Source organism: Melopsittacus undulatus, chromosome 4 (genome assembly GCF_012275295.1).
Source record: "Melopsittacus undulatus isolate bMelUnd1 chromosome 4, bMelUnd1.mat.Z, whole genome shotgun sequence".
NCBI lineage: Eukaryota > Metazoa > Chordata > Aves > Psittaciformes > Psittaculidae > Melopsittacus > Melopsittacus undulatus.
The window spans coordinates 95,744,459-95,766,992 of record NC_047530.1 but is presented as its reverse complement, the minus strand read 5'-3'; the positions used below and the strand labels follow the sequence as shown (position 1 = coordinate 95,766,992).

The window sequence follows — 22,534 nt, the reverse complement described above, 5'->3', positions numbered from 1 at the left end:
TCTTTTAGGAAATTGATTTTCATTGTCAACAAGAGTTGATTACCTACATTCAGCAACCGCCTTGCATGAAAACTCCTTTCAGTCTCTACGGGAGCTCTAACAATTCAATGTATTTAAGTACGCCCCCTTATGGTCTGTTACAACATGACATCGTAATGCTTTGCGTGCCCCTGGATTGTTACTGTCTCATACTCACACTGTATATATATCGTTGGAGTTAAGCTAAGCCTATAGCATTGCAACTCATCTTTAAGAAACTGCTTTGTTCAATAAATCTATGATAACAGATGTCTGCAACTGCGGAAAGTATGGTGATATCCTTATCTGAAAAAGTTATTCTACCAGTGAAATGCAGTTACCAATCCCTTCACTTTTTACTTCCAACTCACCTTTGCAAAACTCTGAAAAACATTCATTAACAGCAATGCAATTTCACCACCTTTGTGCTGTGTCAGTCCAGCAAAGTGCTCTGCTCTCTTGCAAAGTCTTCAGAATTCAGTTGGTAACTTCAAATAAAGGCAAGTGCTAACTTCTTACAGATCTTGTAATGTTAAGCAAAGTACATGAAGGATTAAGATACTCTCTGAAAACAAACAGTACTTTCTATGATTCAAGTTCTTCTCCCTGAATAGTTCTGGGGTCATTTTGATAAAAGTTTGCTGAAAGGCATCTGTTCTGATAGTGCTTTTATCTTTGCTTACTCAGTTTAGAAAAATGAGGGGGTTTATCTGTGATAGATTTGCAATTTAAATCTCTAAACAAAATAATCAGATTAACAATTTTCTGCAGTATATTTTGTGAGAGTGAATGATAAAAGAAAATATGTATTTAGAAGATTTATTAGAAAAATCAAAGTGTGTGAACAGCCCAACAGATGCAGTCCACTGAGGAATTAGACAAAAGCCTACTAATGTCCCCTCACCAAAAAATAAGCCTCAATACTGACATTCCCTCATAACAGTCAATAAATAGTTCCCAATACTATCTTAATCTCCTCTGGGAGCAAAGAGAGAATCTCAAGATTCATTGTCTACAAGCACATTAAAGGATGAACAAGAATCAAAAAGTGGGGGGTCAGCTCTATTCAAGAAGCTCACTTGGTTTTGCTTTCCAAGTTTCCAAATTCATACTCTCAAAAGAAATTCTTCTGTTATGTAAAAATTTCACAAGTAAGTCTTAAAGAAGGTGGCTACCTTCTGAAGCAGTGAGGGTTATTCCTGTTAACTTTTCTCCTAAACTCTTTTACTGTTAGGAAGATATTAAATATCACTGAAAGTTTATATGAAATGTTACATTTCAGCTTTGCTCTGAGATGGATTGTGTTTGGACAGAGTCTACTTTTGTAGGATAGATACTCTAGAACTCTTCTATATGAGGTTGCACAGAAACACTTGTAAGAGTTTCTAAAACAGAAGTTAATAGCCAAAACTAATTGTAAGAGTGTTTTCTTACTAGTTATAGGTAGTACAGGCAAGGATGTTTGTGTTAGAGTATTAAATACCATAAATACAAAGGCTGTGCCTTTCAGACAGGGTGAACAAAGAATGCAGCTTTTCCACAATAAAGTCACCTTATTGTTTAGATGTTTCTAATCTTTCAAAGAGGGACAATCCCCAACTTCCACAGACAGTTTGCAATCTCAAGTCAGACAAAATGACAAAAATTCAGAGGAAAAAAGGGAAGCAGAAAGGTAATCCTTATTAATATATTGCTTTACATCAAAATGAGGGGTCTTTTTCTTCAGACAGCTTTTTGTCAGTAGCAGGGTGGAAGTCAGTCTTTCAGAGAGCAAGCAAAAGCTGGCCACCACATGCCTCCTAGGATATACCTTGCCCTCTCAGAAATCCATAACCAGAGTTGCGTAGGAGTGATGCATTTCAACCTACTTTTGTTTCTTGACACTTGATACTTGAGAAACAAGTGTGTTTGCTCTCAAGTTTCCTCAGACACAGATAAGAAATCTGAAGGAGACTAACCTAGGAAAACCCCCACAAAAATATTGCATTCTTTCTGGTCTTGCTCTCCTGCTGTTCTGCTCTTACACAGTGTTGACTCACAGGGGGGTTGCATGCTGTGAGAGAGACAGCAAGAGGTAAGAAGGCTAAGTGCAAATCATCTATTGTGAGAATAAGAAGAAAAATGAAAAAAAAAAAATATTTATAGTATTCCCTGAGTTCAGCCCATCCAGAGCAGAATCTCTATTGACTCCTTCTCTGGGCAAAATAGTTTTCAGCACTTCAGTCTTCCTATCCCTTAATTAAAGCATTGCTCAAACATGCATTTATTCATCAAGCCTTGCTAGATAGATAAAGTTATAGGGGAAAAAAATTAGATCCCTGTAAGGAAAGAAAGTATTAAATGAGTAAATGATTGTGTGGCTTTTCAGTTATAAATCTCAATACTACTTGGTAGCTATTGTCCTTTATATGTGATTGAGCTTTAAAAACAAAAACATGACTCTAGAAGCTGATGTAAGCACTTGTAAACTGTCAGTAGAAATTCAAAAGCTGAGCTAGCGGGGTAAGCAACACCAATGGCATAATCTCTGATGTGATAGGGACACTGGATCAGAATGCCTCCAGCACGCACTGTGATGGCGTGTTAACTTTACATTCTAAAACCATTTCCAAGCCTGTAAACCAAACTAAACTAAGGTCAGCCACCCAAGTCAACAGGAAAGAGAAGAGACAAACTACAGTTAAAAACAGTTCCAAAAACATAATCTGTAATGAGCTATAAGCTATAGGCCGTGCCTTTTCATTTTGTCAAAAGTTATATCAGAGCCAGAGTATTCTCCCATAGTTTTTGCATTCACATGTGCCAGTCACACATACAGAAAGTTAAGTGCTTTGGTTATGAACTGGGGTACAGCTAACTGAAGTCATCACTGCATCGTCTGATTTGTAACTTCTGACCCAGATGATCATAGAATCATAGGATAGCTAGAGTTAGAAAGGACTTTAAGATCATCTGGTTCCAACCCTCCTGTCATGGGCAGGGCTACCTTACCCTAAATCATGTTACCCAAGGCTTTTTCCAACCTGGCCTTGAACACTGCCAGGGATGAAGCATTCATAACTTCCTTGGGCAACCCATTCCAGTGCCTCACCACCCTTACAGTAAAGAACTTCCTCGTTATATCCAATCTAAACTTCCCCTGTTTAAGTTTGAACCCATTATTCCTTGTCCTGTCACTATGGTCCCTAATGAAGAGTCTCGCCCCAGCATCTTTATAGGCCCCCTTCAGATACTGGAAGGCTGCTATGAGGTCTCCACACAGCCTTCTCTTCTCCAGGCTGAATAGCCATGGCCTTCACAGCTTGCCTTCATACAGGAGGTGCTCCAGTTCCCTGATCATCCTCATGATCCTCCTCTGGACTTACTCCAACACCACCATTCACCACTGATGGAAAACAGGAGGCTCCTATTTACACTGCTGTTCAGTTTATTGTCGTAGAAGCCCAGTAATGGAGTGTATGGGAAATCAACAGCAGGGGAGGATCTGACTAAAACCTTTAGCAGCAGCTAAAACCATGAGTAGTAGCTCATCCTTTACCTTATCTGATAAAACAGCAGTGTTCTTAAATACATCAACATTACATAAATCAATTATACTGGAAACTGAAGAAGGCATTTTGCACCAGAAAGTCTCGCTGTAAATAAAGCTTAGCCAGTGCATTTATTTCCTACATTGCTTCAAAGTACATTTGTCATTATATCATTCTCATGACAATGGGATCACAAGGAATCATGGTATAACAATGTTAACCAAAGCAGACAGAATGTCAGCAGTGTCAGACTGGCAAGTGTATCATTTAACCAGAGATCAAGAGCAAAAATCGGAAGGTCAGAAATATAATATTTATAACAATGTCAATAGATAGATGCATGCTGAATACCTCATATCTACATCCTTAAAAAGCTTATAAGAGGAATGTTTACGACACATGAGAGCAGCTGTTACTGGAGTTTTCTCCATTTGGTTGCAACATGCATGGATATTGAGCCCAACATTCCCTAGCATATTCCTTAGAAACAGCAAAAATATTGAGATATACTTTAATGTCACTTTTTGTCATGCAAAACACACACAAGTAGCAGTTAGCTACTACCATCATTCCCACTAATTCCAACTGGTACCACAAAACTGCCTTTTGGTACATCCCATGTCATTATTCACTCTCTATCTAATTGTATTTAGAAGCCCCAGCATTTTTTGAATAGGCAAGATATATTTCTTTGGAAATCAACATAATTAGCATGGCTTCTGCCTTTGGAAGAGAGAAGAGAAGAATAACAACTGAAATAACTGTACTGTCATCAATTCATTCTGCAACAGCCAACTTTGGCACTGTGCAAAGAATGTACATGTGAGAATAATCGCAGCTTTTCTTGAGTGTCTCTGACAAGTGAACTGGAGATGCTAAAGTTATAAAAGAAAGGTTGACAAAAGCAAACAGGGAAAGTTTACAGGAAAAATGGAAAACAAATTAACATAACCACAATAAATTCTGAATGTATGCAGCATATAACCATAAAAGAATCCTCCAGATTTGGTGTGTGAAGAATTTGACATTGAACCCTTGTTCCTTCCTAACTTTCTTGTTATTATAAGATAATTCTAGCTAGAACTAATTCACATAGTATCATGCTGATAAGAGAGGATTGATGAGATTACCATTACCTAATGATAAACAAAGGAGCTAGAATAAAAGGTTATGAAATTATTGAGTTTCAGGTTTGTGACTCAAATGAGAAAATTTAAAAGTACCTTGTTTTTTTTCTTGATAGCTCTTCCATTTAAAATTTATTCTCATAAACAGTTTCCTTGAAATATACTTTTGAGTTCTCCACAAATACTGCAGTCAGAATAAAAAAAAATAAAACAAACCTATAGATCTCTTGACTCTTAAGGTCTTTCTTATTTATTGAGATTTTATCATATGCGCTCTCTGTTGACTGTCAAACAAGCTCTGCTCATAAAATTATATCTATGACAGCAGGCTAAGGACACAAGACATGTAAAAGCTCTATTTATGAGTCTAAAAACCTTGAGAAATATTCTCTAGTTATACAACTTGTCTTCTTCCCATTACCTTCTTTCTCATTTTATTTTTTGTACCCTTCCATTTCTACACCCCATCTCGCTTTATCAATATCTTTAATTTCTCTATCCATCTTCTAACCCCCCTTCCCCTTTTTAATTCATACTTTCTCCTGTCTTTATCTAAACAAACCCAGAAGTTCCTTTTTCTAACTTCATCTTCAGGGCTCTGTTGACTGGAAGTCAGGAGGTCTGCTTGGTTTTGGCTGAAACAACATCTGGATACTGGCCAGCTTACACATATGATCCACCCAATTCCTCTTGAATAGTGAATAACAGGTTACCCTCAACTATTTGGGCTCCCCAAAACCATCAATTTTTGCTTCCTTCCATGTGCTCTCTTTATGACAAAAAACAATGAACACGCTGTCCAGACAACTGTATCTCAGATTCTGTTCCCAAATCTTCCCTCCTTCATATGACAATTGACCACAGTTTCCCTCAGACCTTCTTCTGTACTACAGAAAAATCATAGATTTTGCAGTGTCCTGTTTCCCCATCCAGTTGTTTTCCCTGTCCAGTTTTATCTCAATCGTTCTAAGTAAATAGAAGAACTCAGGCTATGACCTTTGTCAATTCACCTGATACATTTTTCTGAATGAAACTCGTGTCAGTACCACAGAAACAGAATATCACACTATAGTACAGTGCTACAGTACTATGTTACTACTGTGTTACAGTACTATGATATATAGTATATATGCACTGTACACACTATGTACTGTGTGAATATTCGAATACTGATGATACTATAACAAGGGTACACTAGTGCTTCACTATTGTTTTGATATTTCTAAGTTCTCCAGCTCAGGAAGAGCATGGGAGAAATAGCTATCCTTCTCCAAACCTGTATGTTAAGCAGGAAGAAATACCTCTTAAAAACAGATGCAACTGTTTCTCATTATATATTTTACTTATCCTGTTAACAATGCATCCTATCAACAAATACTTCAGTTATGACTGTGAAGTCTGTGTGACTGAAGTTTTCTGGTTCAACCCACTATCTCAGTGAACCTGAGTAGTAATAGTTCATTGTGGAAATTAGCATAAGCACTTCTTGGTACTTGGTTGTACTGTAATATCAAAGGCTGTTCCAAAGGTTACAAGAACTGTGAACAGCACAGTGGAAGTATGGGGCAAGTGGGGAATGGAGACATACCTTTGTGCCTATACTTCAAAGAAACATGATGCATATACATGACACTTGAAATAAATGCACATCTTTGTGCATTTTTATTTAATTCTATCTTTCTTTTGGAAGTCATACTAAAGCAGATTTCTTAGAAACTCATTTGAAATTTTCTTTAACTACATTTAGCTGGAGTTGGCCAAATCCATCGCAATGATGGAGAACTCTGGACCTGGGAAGCAGATGCAGTGGAAAAAAAACCCCACCACTCTGGTTCTTAGGGTAACTTCATGGCAGACTTCAGCACCTACAGGGACAGTTTTGTTGAGATCTTCCACTGTAAAATGGGCAATGATGCATTAGTATGCCCACTGGGAGTTGAAGTATCAATTTGACATTTTCCATTTATCTCATATCAAGAGTTATGTGCATGGTGAAAGACCTTTTACACATATCAATGTGCAAAACTTGAAGAAATCAGTAGTGTTTAACAACGAATTCATTACACTAACAAAATCCATCAAAAGAACATAAACAAAATAATTTAAAACAAGCAGCAGCCACAGGTTTTCAAATTCAAGCCGCCTAGGAATATTATTTAAATTATAAGGTGAGACACTGAAATAATACTAGTTTTCTGTTTTGAAATTTACTCACTAGATTTTAATGCATATGAATGTTGCCAAACAGAAACCTGCTCATACACATTTTCCTATATTTTATCAGAATAATCAACACACTGATGAATTTCAAAGAAGTAGATGTTCTATAAAGAAACTGTATAAAATGTAAGTGCAAAAATGCCTGGCAAAATCTTGGAGCAGATTCTCCCGGAAGGCATGCTAAGGCACATGAAAAACAACAAGGTGCTTGGTAACAGCCAGCATGGCTTCACTAAGGGGAAATCCTGCCTGACCAATTTGGTGGCCTTCTATGATGGAGCTAGGGATGGACAGGGGTGGAGCAGTTGATGTAATCTACCTGGATTTGTGTAAAGCACTTGACACTGTCCTGCATGACATCTTTGTCTTTAAATTGGAGAGACATCAATTGGATAGGTGGACCACTTGGTGGATAAAGGACTGCCTAGATGGCTGCACGCAAAGAGTTGTGGTCAATGGCTCAGTGTCTAGCTGGAGGCCAGTAACGAGTGGTGTCCCTCAGGGATCAGTGTTGGGATCGGTCTTGTTCAACATCTTTGTCGGTGACATGGACAGTGGGATTGAGTGCGCCCTCATCAAGTTTGCTGATAACACCAAGCTGTGCGGTTCAGTTGATGCGCTGGAGAGAAATAATGCCTTCCAGAAGGACCTTGACATGCTTGCAGGGTACGCTGATGCCAGCCTCAGGAAGTTTAACCATGGCAAGTGTAAGGTCCTACACCTGGGTCAGAGCAATCCCAGGCACAGCTACAGGTTGCGCAGAGAAGAGATTCAGTGCAGCCCTGTGGAGAAGGACTTGGGGGTGTTGGTCGATGAGAAAATGAACATGAGCTGGCAGTGTGCGCTTACAGCCCAGAAAGCCAACTGTATCCTGGGCTGCATCAAAAGGAGCGTGACCAGCAGGTCGAAGGAGGTGATCCTGCCCCTCTACTCTGCTCTCATGAGACCTCACTTGGAGTATTGTGTGCAGTTCTGGTGTCCTCAACATAAAAAGGACATGGAACTGTGATGACTGGGAGACTGGAGCACCTCCCATATGAAGATGGGTTGAGAAAGTTGGAGCTCTTAGGTCCGGAGAAGAGAAGCTGCATGGACACCTCATAACAGCCTTCCGGTATCTGAAGGGGGGCTATAGGGATGCTGGGGATGGACTATTCATTAGGGACTGTAGCGATAGAACAAGGGGTAAAAGGTTAAAACTTAAACAGGGGAAGTTTAGATTGGATATAAGGAGGAAGTTCTTTACTGTAAGGGTGGTGAGGCACTGGAATGGGTTGCCCAAGGAAGTTGTGAATGCTCCATCCCTGGCAGTGTTCAAGGCCAGGTTGGAAAAAGCCTTGGGTAACATGATTTAGGGTAAGGTGGCCCTGCCCATGGCAGGAGGGTTGGAACCAGATGATCTTAAGGTCCTTTCCAACCCTAACTATTCTATGATTCTATAAACTATACAAGCCAGTATATGAATCAAGAGAAACAGACAGCAAGTTCTGCCAAGGTGTTCAAAAGAATAAAAATCAAAAAGTAGCTCAGTTTAACTGCAAAGAATACTGAGCACTTGTGAAGAGTATCATAACCAAGCACTACAACTTGAAAAAGGAAAAAAAAAAAAAAATCAAAGAGAATTTCTAATGAACAATGTCAGTTTTGTAGCAGGTTGGGGTTTTATTACTCTTTTATTTCATTGTACTAATTAAAAACATGAATTTTTGAAAAAGATAAAGAAAAGTAGGTGCAAATTTCAGGTTACAAACAAATACCAATGAGAATAAGTATATTTTTGATGCATAGTTAGACATGGGAAAATCTCTCTGGGAGAATCTGTTGCTAGATTCAAAGAGAAGGTCAAACTAGCAAACATATAAAAAGATTTTAGAAGGCTGAGTGATAACAAAAGGCAACTGTCCCTAAGAATAGTTTTTATGCCATGTACTCACCCTCTGTGACAAAGCAAGCAAACCAGAAAACCTAGCGCATGGCAACAATTAAAATTCATCTGAAACAGCATGACATACACATCCAAAAAGAAACAGAAAAACCAAACCAAAAACCCCACACCAAAACCAGAACAACAGACATCTACAAAACTCATGCTTATTTTACCATTTTATAACATGAAAGCTTTCATAACATTTGGGTTGTCACTGATACATTAAGGCTTCCTGTGATTTTCTCTGCTACAAGGGGAGGAAAACACCAGGACAGAAAATAAGACTTGCAAAGATCCATGAAGTACTGATGCAGGCAGAGTTCCCTTTGGCCTCTGAAAAGCTCCCTAATTTACTTACTTATCTAAATCATCATTTTTAAAAATAAATAAATAAATAAAAGTCTACTTCAGTCATAAAGGGAACCCAAGACTCTTGAATTCCATTTTCATGCCTCATGTAACTGGATGATATAGCAGAAAAAAAACCCTATTCAACTAGAACTCAAAAAAACAATAGTGTATGTTGCCAACACTGCAGTATATGTTGTCATATGGAATCATGTACAGCTATTAATTCCTACTATTCTTGCATAACCAGGGAAGTTTTGTTGAGTCTGACATGTTTCAAATCAAGCTCTGAGATAGGTCACACCATTACAAAAGTTGTTATGGATTTGGCATTGCAGTTTTATTATTGTAAGAACAGATGTCCATTTTAACCAATACAGCACTGCTGCATACAAAGTAGTGATTCTGAATACCTTCTTGCTGCATAACTTCAACAAGAACTTCCAAAAAACAAATGTTGAAAACTAAATTGTAAAAGCACATGGCAGAATGCAATTAACTAAACCATCTTAAGTACACAATTACTCTCTGCAGAAACATTTTTGTAAGAATTTTGTAAGTGTAAGCACTTACCTGTGGCACCATACGAAAAGTCTGTGACATTTCCCTCACTCATAGGTTCATCCAAAGTCCATTGAAGTCATTGTGGCTCCTGAAATATTAGTAAGAGAAAACCAGGAGGGAATTAAAGATTCACACTTTGGCAGAAAAAAAAAAAAAGAAAATATAACAAATATGAGAGTAAATGGAAGTATTTAATTAGTCTTCGCTGGAAAAGATTGCAACCAGATGCTTAATTTTGATAGCAGGCACAGCAGGATCAGAATACTTATTACCGATATTAAGCTGGGTTAGAAATTTAAATAAGAATGGTATAATGAAATTCTTGGTACAGATTATGTAGAGAACTAGACAAAGCATTTTCCTTGAACTCCAAGCAGTATGAATTCAGCACATAATGTAGGTCAATAAAGTGACAATAACTAAAGAAGGGCGAACATCCATCTTTTAAGGTGAGGGGCTGCACTGGGTTTGTGTGTCAAGGTTGGGTGGGAGGTGGGGCAGGGGCTATAAGGGTAGCTTCTCCGAGAAGTTGCTAGAAGCTTCCCCCATGTCCAACAGAGTCGGTGCCAGACAGCTCTAAGATGGATCTGTCACTAGCCAAGGCCAAGGCCAAGGCCATCAGTGGTAGCACCTCTGGGATCACATATTTAAGAAGGGGGGTGGGAGAAACTGCACAACACCAGCCAGACAGAGGAGGGAGAACATGTGAGAGAAGCAGCCCTGCAGACACCAGGGTCGGTGAGAAGCAGCAGGAGGAGGTGCTCCAGGCACTGGAGCAGAGATTCCCCTACAGCCCATGGCACAGACCATGGTGAGGCAGGCTGTCCCCTACAGCCCATGGAGGTCCACGGTGGGGCAGACATCCACCTGCAGCCCAGGGAGGAACCCAGACTGGAGCAGGGGATGCACAAAGGAGGCTGTGACCCCATGGGCAGCCCGCTCTGGACCAGGCTCGTGGCAGTACCTGTGGCTCCATGGAGAGAGGAGGCCATGCTGGAGCAGGTTTGCTGCAGGACTTGTGACCCCTGGAAGGGACTCACACTGGAGCAGTTTGTGAAGAACTGTAGCCTGTGGGAAGGACTCACATTGGAGAAGTTCATGGAGAACTGTCTCACGTGGGAGGGACCCCATGCTGCAGTCCTCTCCTGAGGAGGAAGGAACAGCAGAGACAATGTGTGAAGAACTAACAACACCTAATCCCCATCTCCCTGCACCACTGAGGGGGAAGGAAGTAAAGAAATTGGGAGCAAAGTTAAGCCCAGGAAGATGTGAGGGGTGAGGAGAAGGTGGTTTAAGATTTGGGTTTGTTTCTCATTATCCTGCTCTAATTTGATTGGCAAGAAATTGAACTTATTTCTTCTAGTCAAGTCTATTTTGCCTGTGACAGTAATTGGTGAGTGATCTCCCTGTCCTTATCTCAGCCCACAAGCCTTTCATTATATTTTCTCTCCCCTATCCAGTTGTGGAGGAGGAGTGATAGAGTGGCTCTGAGGGACACCTAGCATCAAGTCAGGATCAACCCACCACAGGGGCAAAGGAGGGCAGTGAACTGCTGAACAGTCAGTCCAACTTCAATTCTGACAAGTACACTACAACAAATGTTGGGCCTCAATATACTTATAAATTGCCTCTTTAATACTGCAGGAAAAACTGACTCGTCAGGAACAAACTGTGTCAAACCAGTCTCATTTCCTTCTTCAATATGATAACACACTAGTACATAAGGTACACAAAATATGTATTATCACTAAGGCTTTTGATGGAGTCCCATATAAAAATTATTGCACACAAACTAGAGATAGGTGATCAAAGTACCATATATCATAAATTATCATCTGATTCACACTGAGAAAATATCTGCAGATCACCTTCATACTCAATGCATCTTTCAAGTAGGGTCACACTGGGGTTTGTTTTGGCCTTAATCATATTCATTTTGTTAGTAACATGGATGTTGGACAGCAAGAACACTTCAAAAGTACATGGGAATATTGTTGAGACAGAGGTGGCAACTACAGGACAAAGAACAGCATACTGAGATCAGTTTGGCCACCCTAATTTTCAGTTAAGGTGGAGCCAAACTAGAGTGTGCTGGGAATGAAAAGACAAGCTTCCTAAACCTCTACATATGGACAAATGCTAATGAAACTTGGTTTGCTTCTTCAGGGAAGAGATGTCCAGGTCCAGTCCATCTGGAGCTTAGACAGCAATTATCCTTATAAACAGACACTTTCTCTTGCACCCTCCAGCAGTAAAGCACAGATTTTAGAGTTCTTTCTCCTACTGTGCCACCCATGGATGTGGTGAACCTGTTTCCCTAGTTAGAAAAATAGGTTACCAAACTGGTTGCCAAGACTGAGCCACTTTGATCTAACTGTATTTGATTCTGCCTCTCTGCTGAAAACTTGCCTAGATTTCCTGATGTCCCTTCCAGACTAGATTTCTGTTGTGTTATTTTTATTTCCTGTTAAATTAAAAAAAAAAAAAGACATAACCAATTAGCAAAACTTTATCAAACTTCGAGACAGATAGCTGTAAGGAAGCCTTCGCTTTCTGACACTCTCCTTTGACTTATTCAGACTATGAGATTATTCTAGCTTTTTACTTTAAGAATGTTTTTCTCCCGCCTACTATGAATGCCAAGCCTGTCAATCACACTAACAACAACAAAATACATATGGGACAGTTTAAGGAGGAAGAACAGACATGAGAAACTGCTCCTTTGACTTATCTGGAATCAACTCCAGCACGCGTGCCTGGGAGAAGAAAAATGAGTATATGGTAAGTCATGTTGTTTTCATTATTTTTTTATAAAATAGGCAAAAAAGACAGTGACAATGATTCATATTTTATATACAGTAACATTTCACTGAGTTATTTTGTTCAAGTATATTTTCCCCAAGAGCAGTATTCCAATGTTACATCCAGTAAAATAAGTTGCTTGCAGCTGCTATGGGTTTTTGCAAAGCAGAACTTGATTTTAAAAGTTTAAAAATAAGTGTAATACATTTAGTGCTTATGTTCATGAAAAGATATAGCTGCATTTAGTGTTTAATAAGAGATGCCAGTGGTATGATCTAGGATTCGTGTTTTATACTGCTTATTAACTGTTTTCATGAAATCACAAACTGAGGACTTACTTTATGAAACTCCAAGAAGCTGTAGCCTGTAAAAACGTGCTTTTATGTGGCTTGAATGTTTTAGAAAGTAGAAAAAAAAAGATAAAATAATTGAAATATATATTGTAAAGATGTGTTAACTCTGCTTTATATACAAGTTATGCTTGAGAGTGAATTTCTGTTCAGGTCAAATTACTCTGTGTATAAAATGCACACAAGAACTATGATTCCTCTGAAATTTGGTAGCTCTCATGTACTAGACATCACTTTTACTTAGGGCTCCAGAAAAAAAAAATAGATTTCTCAATGTACAGAATCAGTTTTCTGTCCTTTTTTTGAGAAGTGAAGCTGTAAACTGTACAGATGAAAATATTAATATTTCCAGTTAGATATAAGTTTAAAATGACACATTACACTCTGCGCATGTACTCAAACACATTTTTGACTCTGCCAGTACCCATGCCAGATCAAGTTGCTCCAAATAATATTCGGTAGCAAATGAGCATGATCTGCCCAGGGCTAGTGCTTGTTGTTATTCAAGTCTCTACAATCTGCTTGAAAGCTATGTGTAGGCACCTGGACACTTGAAGAAAACAATCTGTGGCCTGTCTTCACTTGGTGGCTCAAGGTTTCACCCACAGCCAACATGCGTTCAAGTGCACATATTTACTTGGATTGCATGAAAGTGATATACTGCACAGAGCAACTGGAAGTATGAGGTAAATAAGTAGAACTGGTAATCAAATCCAGGGTCCTTCTAGCCAACAATTCTTGAAATAATCCCCTTGAGGACAGTGGGAAGCAAGTGTACGTACTTGATAATTTTCTCCATTTTTGTTGCACACACTTAAGGAAAGAAAACTACAGCACTGATCAACATCAGCATCAAGAGACTAGCTACAGGATTTCAGATGAGTCTCCCTGCATACCTGCTGGGTTTTGTTTTTGTTGTCGTCATCATTTTTAATCTAAAACACAAATGGCAAAATATTTCTTGCTAGCTACAGTCCCTGTGGTTCAACCATTTCTGCTACAGCCCCTTTGGGAACACAAAACTGAATATAACCTTTCCAACTAGATCTGTCTCTCTCAGTGAAGAGGTGAACTCCATAGGCACTGGCCTCTTGAGAGCACTTGCCTTACAAGCCAGAATACAAATTAAGGCAATGCCAGCAAAAGCGATAGGAGAATTAGACAGAAGTTAGTGCTGGAGCAGAGCAATCAGAGATAAGCCAGGCGGGGAAGAGGGAGGACGGGGCACAGGAGGTGGGTGAGCTGGCAGGGCAGTTTCGGGTCACACTGCAGACTACCAGGCAGCTTAGGAATGTGACAGTGGAGGGCAGCAGGCAGCAAGGAGCAGTTCCTGGCATACCAGTATTTCTGCAAATGCTAGTGGCCTAATGGGCAATCGTAGGAAGAGGAGGAGCAGTTACTGCTGGCAGCATACACTGAATTGCAAAATTCTTAGCACACTGTTTTTAATTGGCCTTTGAGATGTTCTGAACTGTTTACACCTACTCAGTAACCAAACCCAGCCCACCTTGCATAAATAACAGCTTGCTGTGCTTCACCTTATTCATGTTTCACACCTCATGCCATCTGTTACTTTGTTGCTTCCCCACTGCAGCCATTAAACCTACAACTGACCTATCTCCCGCCCAGCTGCTTCCCACCTCCACCATACATGAAGACCCTGGTGTGTAAGCAGACACAACTACTCCTGCTCTCAAACTGGTCCTTGCATACAGTAAAAGAGTATCACTCCCTCCTGTCATCCAGGGAGATGTTATCCCCACCTTGAAACAACTCAAAGCCAACACTATGAAAATTAATCGTTATGAAACACTACAGAATTCAACATCATTTTTCTTATAGTGTGCCACCAGGCACTTGGAGATTAGTCTGAGGCAGCCAAGTTTCAGTTGCAAGAGTTTCTATCTCAATTCTGCATTTCTGAAATTCCAGGAGTTGAGTTTTGTCAGATTCAATGTTCTGCAAAGTCACAATACAGCAAATAGTTAAGAGTATTCACTAGCAACAATTGACCTGTCAGTCACTCTAACAGCAAAAAGCCACACAAGAAAATTTGAAGGATAGCAGATGAGACATTTCAACTTAGCTGAAATACACCTTAATCTTTGAACACATGCCCCAAATCCATTTTGCACTGGGAAATAAAACAGGAAGAGTAACTGGAAAGCAGAATATAACATTCCTTCATCTCCAGCCTTTTAGGGAAGCTTTCATATTTGTCCTGTTGTGATGACTCAGAACTGCTGAGCAAAATAATCTGGGTTTCTTTCAGCAGCTGCAGCTGCATCTGTGCAATTTTACTGCCCATTCTATAAAGCAATGTCTCAAGCATTTCCCCCTTGCTCCATTTTAGATGTACCCTGCCCCCTTCTCCAATTTAAGTATTGCATATGCTGCTCCTCTCAAACTTTATTCTGTGTTAAAGCTGAAGAGGCAGAGAAGGGCTGTGAGTGGGACAGGCATGCAGCTCAAAGGAGATGGTTGGAGGGACAGGGGTGGGAAAGGGCAGAAGTTCCCATCCTGAGCCTCATTTGCTCTCCTCCCTCTTAACTCCATCTGAGCCCCAGCCTCCAATAAAAACATTTGTCTTCCTCCTGCAGCCCAGGAGTGATTCCTGGCTTGTGCCGGCCCAGACCACTGCACATCTCCCTCCCTAAAGGACAGCAGGCATAGATCCAAATTAGGAATCATTGGTTGTAGCATATATAATATGTATGCATGCAGCCTATGTAGAAACTACACCCAAACCAGTAAGTCCCTGAGTTCAAAATGGTTGTCAGCTGGGAGAATACTATGGAATTCTTACATGCTTGCCCTGTTTCTATACAGCTTTCTAGGTAGCTCTCTTCTGACCACAGCCAGAAAATGAGGTGCCGGGTTGGATGAGCTTGTGGTCTGAGTCTGTACAAGCATCTTATGCTAGCCCTACCTTTTGAAAAGATAATGTAGCACTGGAATTAATTTATGGAGAATTTGTTCTTTAGCAGTAATTATAATGATGGGAATAAAGAATGAGATTCTTTGATGTGACAATATGGAAGTAAAATTTCTGCAACTGAGCTCTGTTTTTAATGTCTAAACACCACTGCACAGTATGCCAAAACCCACAAGCAAAATAAATACAATTTGAAGGCAAATCCAGGCAGCTGGATCAAGGAGTTCAGGTTAGGTGAGAGACAGCTATTACTAATTGGTTTTGTATAGATATGAAAAAGAGTTGCCATATTTAAACCTCTAAGATGGTGATGGCAGAAATATAACTGATTTTCAGCAGAATTTAACTAATTTAAGTAATGACAGAAATTTGTATATGTTGATATAATAATTTACAGTTTCCTTACACTGGAAAGAGTCACAGAATACTGGTACTTCCTAAATCACCTTTTATAGGAGTTCGCTTTAAGTGAACAAACAGGAAAAAAGTTGCAAAAAATACTTCCTCCTAGGGTTTCTAAAACAGCTCAGTAAAAACCAGTGAAGCAACAGTTCAGTGTTACTCATAGATCAAGTCTTTCTCACTGGATAGCAACATGGCCACAAAACTACCATCTCAAGAGGAATTTGAGAACTGGACAGCTTTTCAAGTTGCAGATCTCCTAAGACAGGTACTGAATGTATAGGTAACACTTTAGACAGCCTAGTCTACCTAGCAGAATCTCTTACTGGATTTATCTTTGAAAAACAGGTATCTTACCCTAAAACTAGCACAGATATTCTAAAGTATTGAAAACAGATTAGTCAGCAATTGTCATCAACAGAACTTATTAATTTTACGTGTTTCTTGGTGCTCTCCTGTTTTTTATAGAAATCTAATTCATAATAGAAGCTGCTAGCTAAAACCTTCTACATGGCAAATCATATAAAAATGTTCACTTACAGCGATATTTCTTATAATAGAAAATGTATTTCATTCTTATAAGAGAAAAGGTATTTCATGCCCCAATTTATTTGCTGCTGGGAAGAGACAAATGTTTCACTGAAAGTGGGTCTAGATTTTATATTTGAATATCGCTTTAGAATTTACAGCTTGTCAATGAGAATCTACTGTTCATCTTTTCTTTCCAATGCATATATACTGATGATAGTTGATAGATATTGTTTACATTTAAGGTACTTGAGATTTTTTTTGTTGGTGGTGTTCTGTTGGTTTTGGGTTGTTTTTTTTTGGTGGGGGGGGAGGGGAAAAGTCATTCCTTTGCCTGTTTGTATATTTTCTAGTTCTGCAGTATCATTTTTAGCATATGTAAAATAACCCAAATTGCACAAAATAGTTATCTTTTCACTACTTGGATAATCTCATCCAAGATACATAAAATATCTCCTCTATGATGCACCCTTTTTTTGATGTCAGATTTTTCCCTTGTAAGTACTGAATACTATGACTCGGGTTTTAGATTTCTACTTGTAATTAACTTACACAATAAACTCCATTCATTTTGATATGTGATCTCATTCTACATTCCTTTTTGGGGTTTGTTTGGTTTGAGGTTTTTTAATGCAAATTTCTCTATACAATTTTATATATAGGATTTATCTGTCTTGTGTTCATCCTACTCTAAATGTGGCACTGATCTGTTCCATTAACTGCTTTACACCAACAGTGAGAATTTGTCATTAAGATTTCTCATCCTTTTCAATTGAAGAAGTATATAATCTTTACCAAGGAAAATAATGCAGTATAATGAAGTGTTTCTACAAGATTCCCATTTGTAGCCATGTAAAAAGTAAACCAAAGTTTAAAATGTCCATGATGCATTTTTATTTCTCCATTTTGCCTTGTGCATAAATACATATGCTTGTTCATGTACAAATTAAAAAAAAGGCCAAAGCAAAACCAACAAATAAACCCCAGAATTTTACAATCCAGATGTATCACAGGTGGGTCACTATCCCCACACTGAGAAAGCTGATCTGTTCTATGGAATTAATTCATACCATAATGATAATGTATCAGCTAAACTGTGAACTTATTACTGTGAACAGCTACACAGAAGATTAATTAGCTCAAAGCCTTTCAGCTTAAAGGAAATCAGACTAATTAACAGAAGATAAAATGATTTTAAAGTACCCTGCAATTCTACAACAGAATACAAGGCAGAAAATTAATAACAATTGTTCAACCATTCAGAGGCTTCCAGGGAAATTTCAGCAGGCACACCATAACTACTGGCTTCATACTTGTTAAGAGAGAATCTTCCAACTTTATAAAAAGCTGTTAAAGCCTATGCTTACATTCACATCACTGATTAAAGCAGCTGAGTGATCTAATTACTACAGTATAACCAACATTAAGTACTTGGCCATTCTGCATATCAAAGAGTAGCACTATGAAATAGCAGACATTTGCCTGCAGCCACCATGTACAGAGCTGTTCAGTTCCTGCTACCAGCTCTCCAGAGGGCCTCAGCACCAGATACTACCTTCATTTCCATAGTCAGACAACATGCTGGGGGCTGTGCTAGATCTCCCCTGCTTCCAGACTGGCCATACATCTGCATGAACCCTAAATTAATGCTGTTAAGGTGGTAGAAGCAAGCACTCAAATGTGCCAGAACTGGGATTACCTCTGTAACCTGAATTTGCCCTTTTAAAACCTACATATCAAGATAGTCTGTGATTGCTTCTTCATGTACTACCTTCTCCATTTGCAAAAGCCTTTTTCTTTCAGTGCAGAGAAACCGGTATGTTTGGGCAGTACTCTGGACCATTACAGAAACTGTAAGGTATGCAAAGCCAGTGCTTGCTGAAAAAGAGAATGAATTCATGGTAACATTGATTAATTCTGCCTCAAAATATCAGATTCTGTCACCGCCCCAGCATTTTAACCTGAAGCCAGAAAACACATGATAATTCTGAGAGCTTGACTTGAAATTTCAGGCTCCGATTTGCAGAAGTGGTGAGAGGTGAGATTTGCAACCACAGTGGCAGCTCTGCTCAGAAGATAAAAATGCTAAAATATTGAATATGCAAATATACATGTATAGCTCACAGATCCTAAATAACTATAATTAGGCATACAAAACCACTGGATACTGTATGAGTTTTATTTATCATTCCCCTCAATTCCCCTTACTGATAGTTTTCATCTCCCAAAAAACAGTTTAAAAAAACCCCAGAAAAAACAGTTACTTAATGTCTCTGAAGCAATTGGACAATAAAATTGGTGCTGTGGAACAGCTCAGAACAAAGAAAAATACAATTCTGAATTCAAAGAAGGTTTGAATGCTGCACAGTACAGGTATACAAGATAGCAGACAAGCAGTGAGCACTAAACAGAGCACAGTATATCAAAGGGTGGTTCAGGAAAGCCACATCAGCTTCTCTGTGCTGTGATTGAGGCTGGGTCTTCTAGGACAGGTATACTGAGTTTGGTGCCATAATATACATGTACAAGGCATATGTGCAGTGCAATTTTAGCATGTCCTTAACTTTGTCTTAATGATGTTTCCAAACATTTTTGTGTGTCGTAACTACAGAAGTTATTAACTAACCATTTCCAGCCTCATGAAAGGCATTTGCATAAAATCAACAACTTCACTACTAAAAAATAATCACATCATTTTTACTTTTTCCTCAAAAGTAAGTGAACATAATAATGGAAACCTCTTAGCTGCGTGCATGTATTTCCCTGTTATGTTGTTTCTGTGCTATGATTGCAATTACACTAAGATATTCCATGTTGCATTCAGAGTTTATCTGCTTCCCCTGTTTGACACATAGTCTAGTCCCTGTTCTCAGCACTGATTTTAATGCTGTGGAGTTAATCTATTCATAAGAAAATGAAAGGTCCTGTGGTCATCACTAAACACAGTAGTGAGACATCTGCTTGTCTGACAAACTAAAAAAATGAGTAAAAATCTAATTTTACTTTACACAAAGGTTACATGCTTGATTAACAGCATAAGACAAAATACAAAAGCAAACCATCAGGGCCAGTAATTGGACATAGAACAAATACCAAGAAATAGATGGGCAACAGCCAAGAGCAGAAAGTGTGCATTACATTGATTCTTTTCCTCTCCTCCAACATCAACGCAACTGATGGCAAATTAACACATCCCACAACCAACCATTGGTCTAACACCCACAGTAACCCTCTCCTCTGAACTGTGATCTAATCTGTATTGCAAATAAGCAACGCTCTCCTACTCATACAAAAGAACAATTTATAAACTCAAGCATATTGGCTTATAGGCCAAAAAAAATTATCTGAAATTTTGAATATGAAATTTTCGTATCAAAAAAGTAAATAAAATACACTTTGAATGTTTTAAACTGTGATCAGTTTTAAGTACTGTAGAAATAAAGAATACTATTAGAAAAGCCATATAGAAATATTTATATAAGAAGAATTTATCTTCACTAATATTTCTGTGTTAGTGTCCAATTTGGTAATTACTGCTACAGAAATTTACAGCTAAGCATTACAAATACTAAAGCTCATTTCAAATGTGGTTCATTTTTAATTAATAGACTTGTAATTTTTTTACCACTTTCACAGATTCATAGAATGGTTTAGGCTGGAAGGGACCTTAAAGATCATCTAGTTCCAATCTCCCAAAGGGTGTCCAGAGGGTATTCAAAACCTCAACCAGCCTGGCCTTGAATTCTGACAGGGATGGGGCATCCACAATTTCTCTGGGCAATCTGTCCCAGTGTCTCACCACCCTCAAAACAAAAAATTTCTAGCTAATGTCTAATTGAAATCTCCCCTTTCCATACATAACATCGTAATTTCTTTGAAAAGCCAGGCTAAACCATCTAACATGCAGTGAGGTTGTTGGGACATCTTCAGCCCTGCTCCATTCCTTACTACTTTTAAATAAAGGAAATCCAGTGTGTCCACTTTTTTTCCAAATTACTATTAAGCTTCTGTCGTAGATACTACTTCCAGACATTCCTGTTTCACTTTAATTTATAATCAAGATCAACTTTCTTAAAAAAACAGCACAACCATGTTACAGAAAAGAAATCCTGTTTCTGAACCTGAATTATTTCCAGCAATGCCAATCTATCATGGGAATTGCAAGACACACTTAGCCCAAACATCTGGTGCTGAAACCAAGCTACTAGCCAGAGCATACAGAGGATGGTAAACAGGCATGTAACAGATCTTTCTCTTAGATAGCCTTAATTTTCCAGCAGTCAGTGATATAACCACTTCCTGAATTGATTACACAGCTGCTGATGGACTTCTGTCACAAGCTACATTTTAACCTGTTCCTGATGCTGGCCTCCTCTTATTCCATAGCAGTTAAAGTTCCACAGTGTATTTCTGTTGGGCTCATTGTTCCATTTGAGTTACATTTGCTGCTTTATAATTCCTCTTGTCTACTCCATTCATGATATTCTTGTTATGAAAGAAGTAATACTGTATCTTATCTCTGATTTGGAAGTCACTACCTACTTCTAATAATTACAGTTATTCTGCCTAATACTCTATTTCTAATTATCCATGTCAAATAGTATAAAAATTTCCACAACCTCAAGTATTTGAGCATGGAAATAATAATTAGTTTGTTTACAAATGTCAAGTTTTATACTTTTGTAATAATTCTACTTTTTCTCACCTCAGTTTGGAATGCCTGAATCTGCTGTGATTGTAGAAAAACTGGGCATGAATGGATCTCATTTCCTGGTAAGCAAATATTTCAGAAGAGCTATCATTCAAGCATATTTCAGCATGAGGTTTGTATTCCTTACAGTGCCAGGAAATAATATAACATTTTTCTTCCTTATACACACTTGATTAGTTGTTCTGATTTTCCACCTTAGTGGATTGATTTACATCTCTGACTTGAGAAATGCCCCTACACAACAGAAACCCAGCCAGCCCCGTCAGAGAGTGTGCGGATATATAGAATCAGCCATTAGCACAGAGCTGTAGCAGGGAATGTCTCATGAAGTATGACTTAGAGGGATCCAGGGCTTTTTACAGAAAATATATATTTTATATAACAAGCCATTGTTTACATAATAGGTTTTTCATAAAACTTGCATGATTAAGAACATTTATTAGTACAGAATTCTACATGAATTTTACAATAAAACTTTACAGATACCAGGAAAAATGTCTGAAAAAAAATAATCTAATAACTTCCTGTGTTGACCTTTGAAGAATTTTTTGCATAAGAGTGTGGTTAACTGATTGCAACTAATTAGAAGTGAGAAACAGAATAATGAACTGGGGTGAGTTCTCTACTACTAATTCCATTTGCTTAGGTGCTGAAGTACAATACCTTCAAGATCTATTTGAAAGGTAAAATAATTGTTATATTTATGCACTGCAGAGAAATCATGCTTGCTTGGCTCAACAAAACTGTTTCCTGGATGTATCAGGAGTTATATTTGCTGATTACATTAACAAGGGCTTCAATGCTACAAAACAATTCATTAGATCACAACTACTCAGGTGCATGCAGGTTCACTTTGTTTAAAAATGCATGGTCACAGACTAAAACCGGGTTTTACTAACAGTTCATGCTAGCATAGTAGGGCTAATAAAGCCAAATACAGACTGATTCCTGTTCTGTTCACACGCTATACATTTAATCTCTAAAGGTGCTGTAATCCCCATTGCTGGAGAGTGAAATTAAAGCTAAGAGTGAATGTGTTGGCTTCTTGTGCCTGCTGCAAGTAAATCTACAC

At 38.5% G+C, this 22,534-nt stretch overlaps 2 protein-coding genes across 6 annotated transcripts in view; one reads left to right on the top strand and one right to left on the bottom strand.

The window, feature by feature from the left end:
- LOC101867685 (DNA nucleotidylexotransferase) overlaps positions 1–22,534 on the bottom strand; it is a 196,407-nt gene that overhangs the window by 128,465 nt on the left and 45,408 nt on the right. The window contains exons 1-2 of one of the 3 annotated variants that reach the window (XM_031044641.2): positions 10,699–12,503; positions 9,744–9,822 (exon numbers count right to left, since the gene is read on the bottom strand). In XM_031044641.2, coding sequence (XP_030900501.2) covers positions 9,744–9,773 — 30 coding nt within the window. In that variant the 5' untranslated portion in view covers positions 9,774–9,822; positions 10,699–12,503. Of the gene's footprint in view, positions 1–9,743; positions 9,823–10,698; positions 12,504–22,534 lie in introns of those variants that run through there. The other 2 variants (XM_031044640.2, XM_031044639.2) reach the window with 2 other exon arrangements.
- The window catches only part of LOC106023338 (B cell linker), a 102,004-nt gene continuing 91,895 nt past the window's right edge, over positions 12,426–22,534 (top strand). For 2 of the 3 annotated variants that reach the window (XM_034061948.1, XM_034061946.1), the window contains exons 1-2: positions 16,391–16,491; positions 21,462–21,524. In XM_034061948.1, the coding sequence (XP_033917839.1) occupies positions 16,417–16,491; positions 21,462–21,524 (138 nt within the window). In that variant the 5' untranslated portion in view covers positions 16,391–16,416. Of the gene's footprint in view, positions 12,516–16,390; positions 16,492–21,461; positions 21,525–22,534 lie in introns of those variants that run through there. The other variant, XM_034061947.1, reaches the window with a different exon arrangement.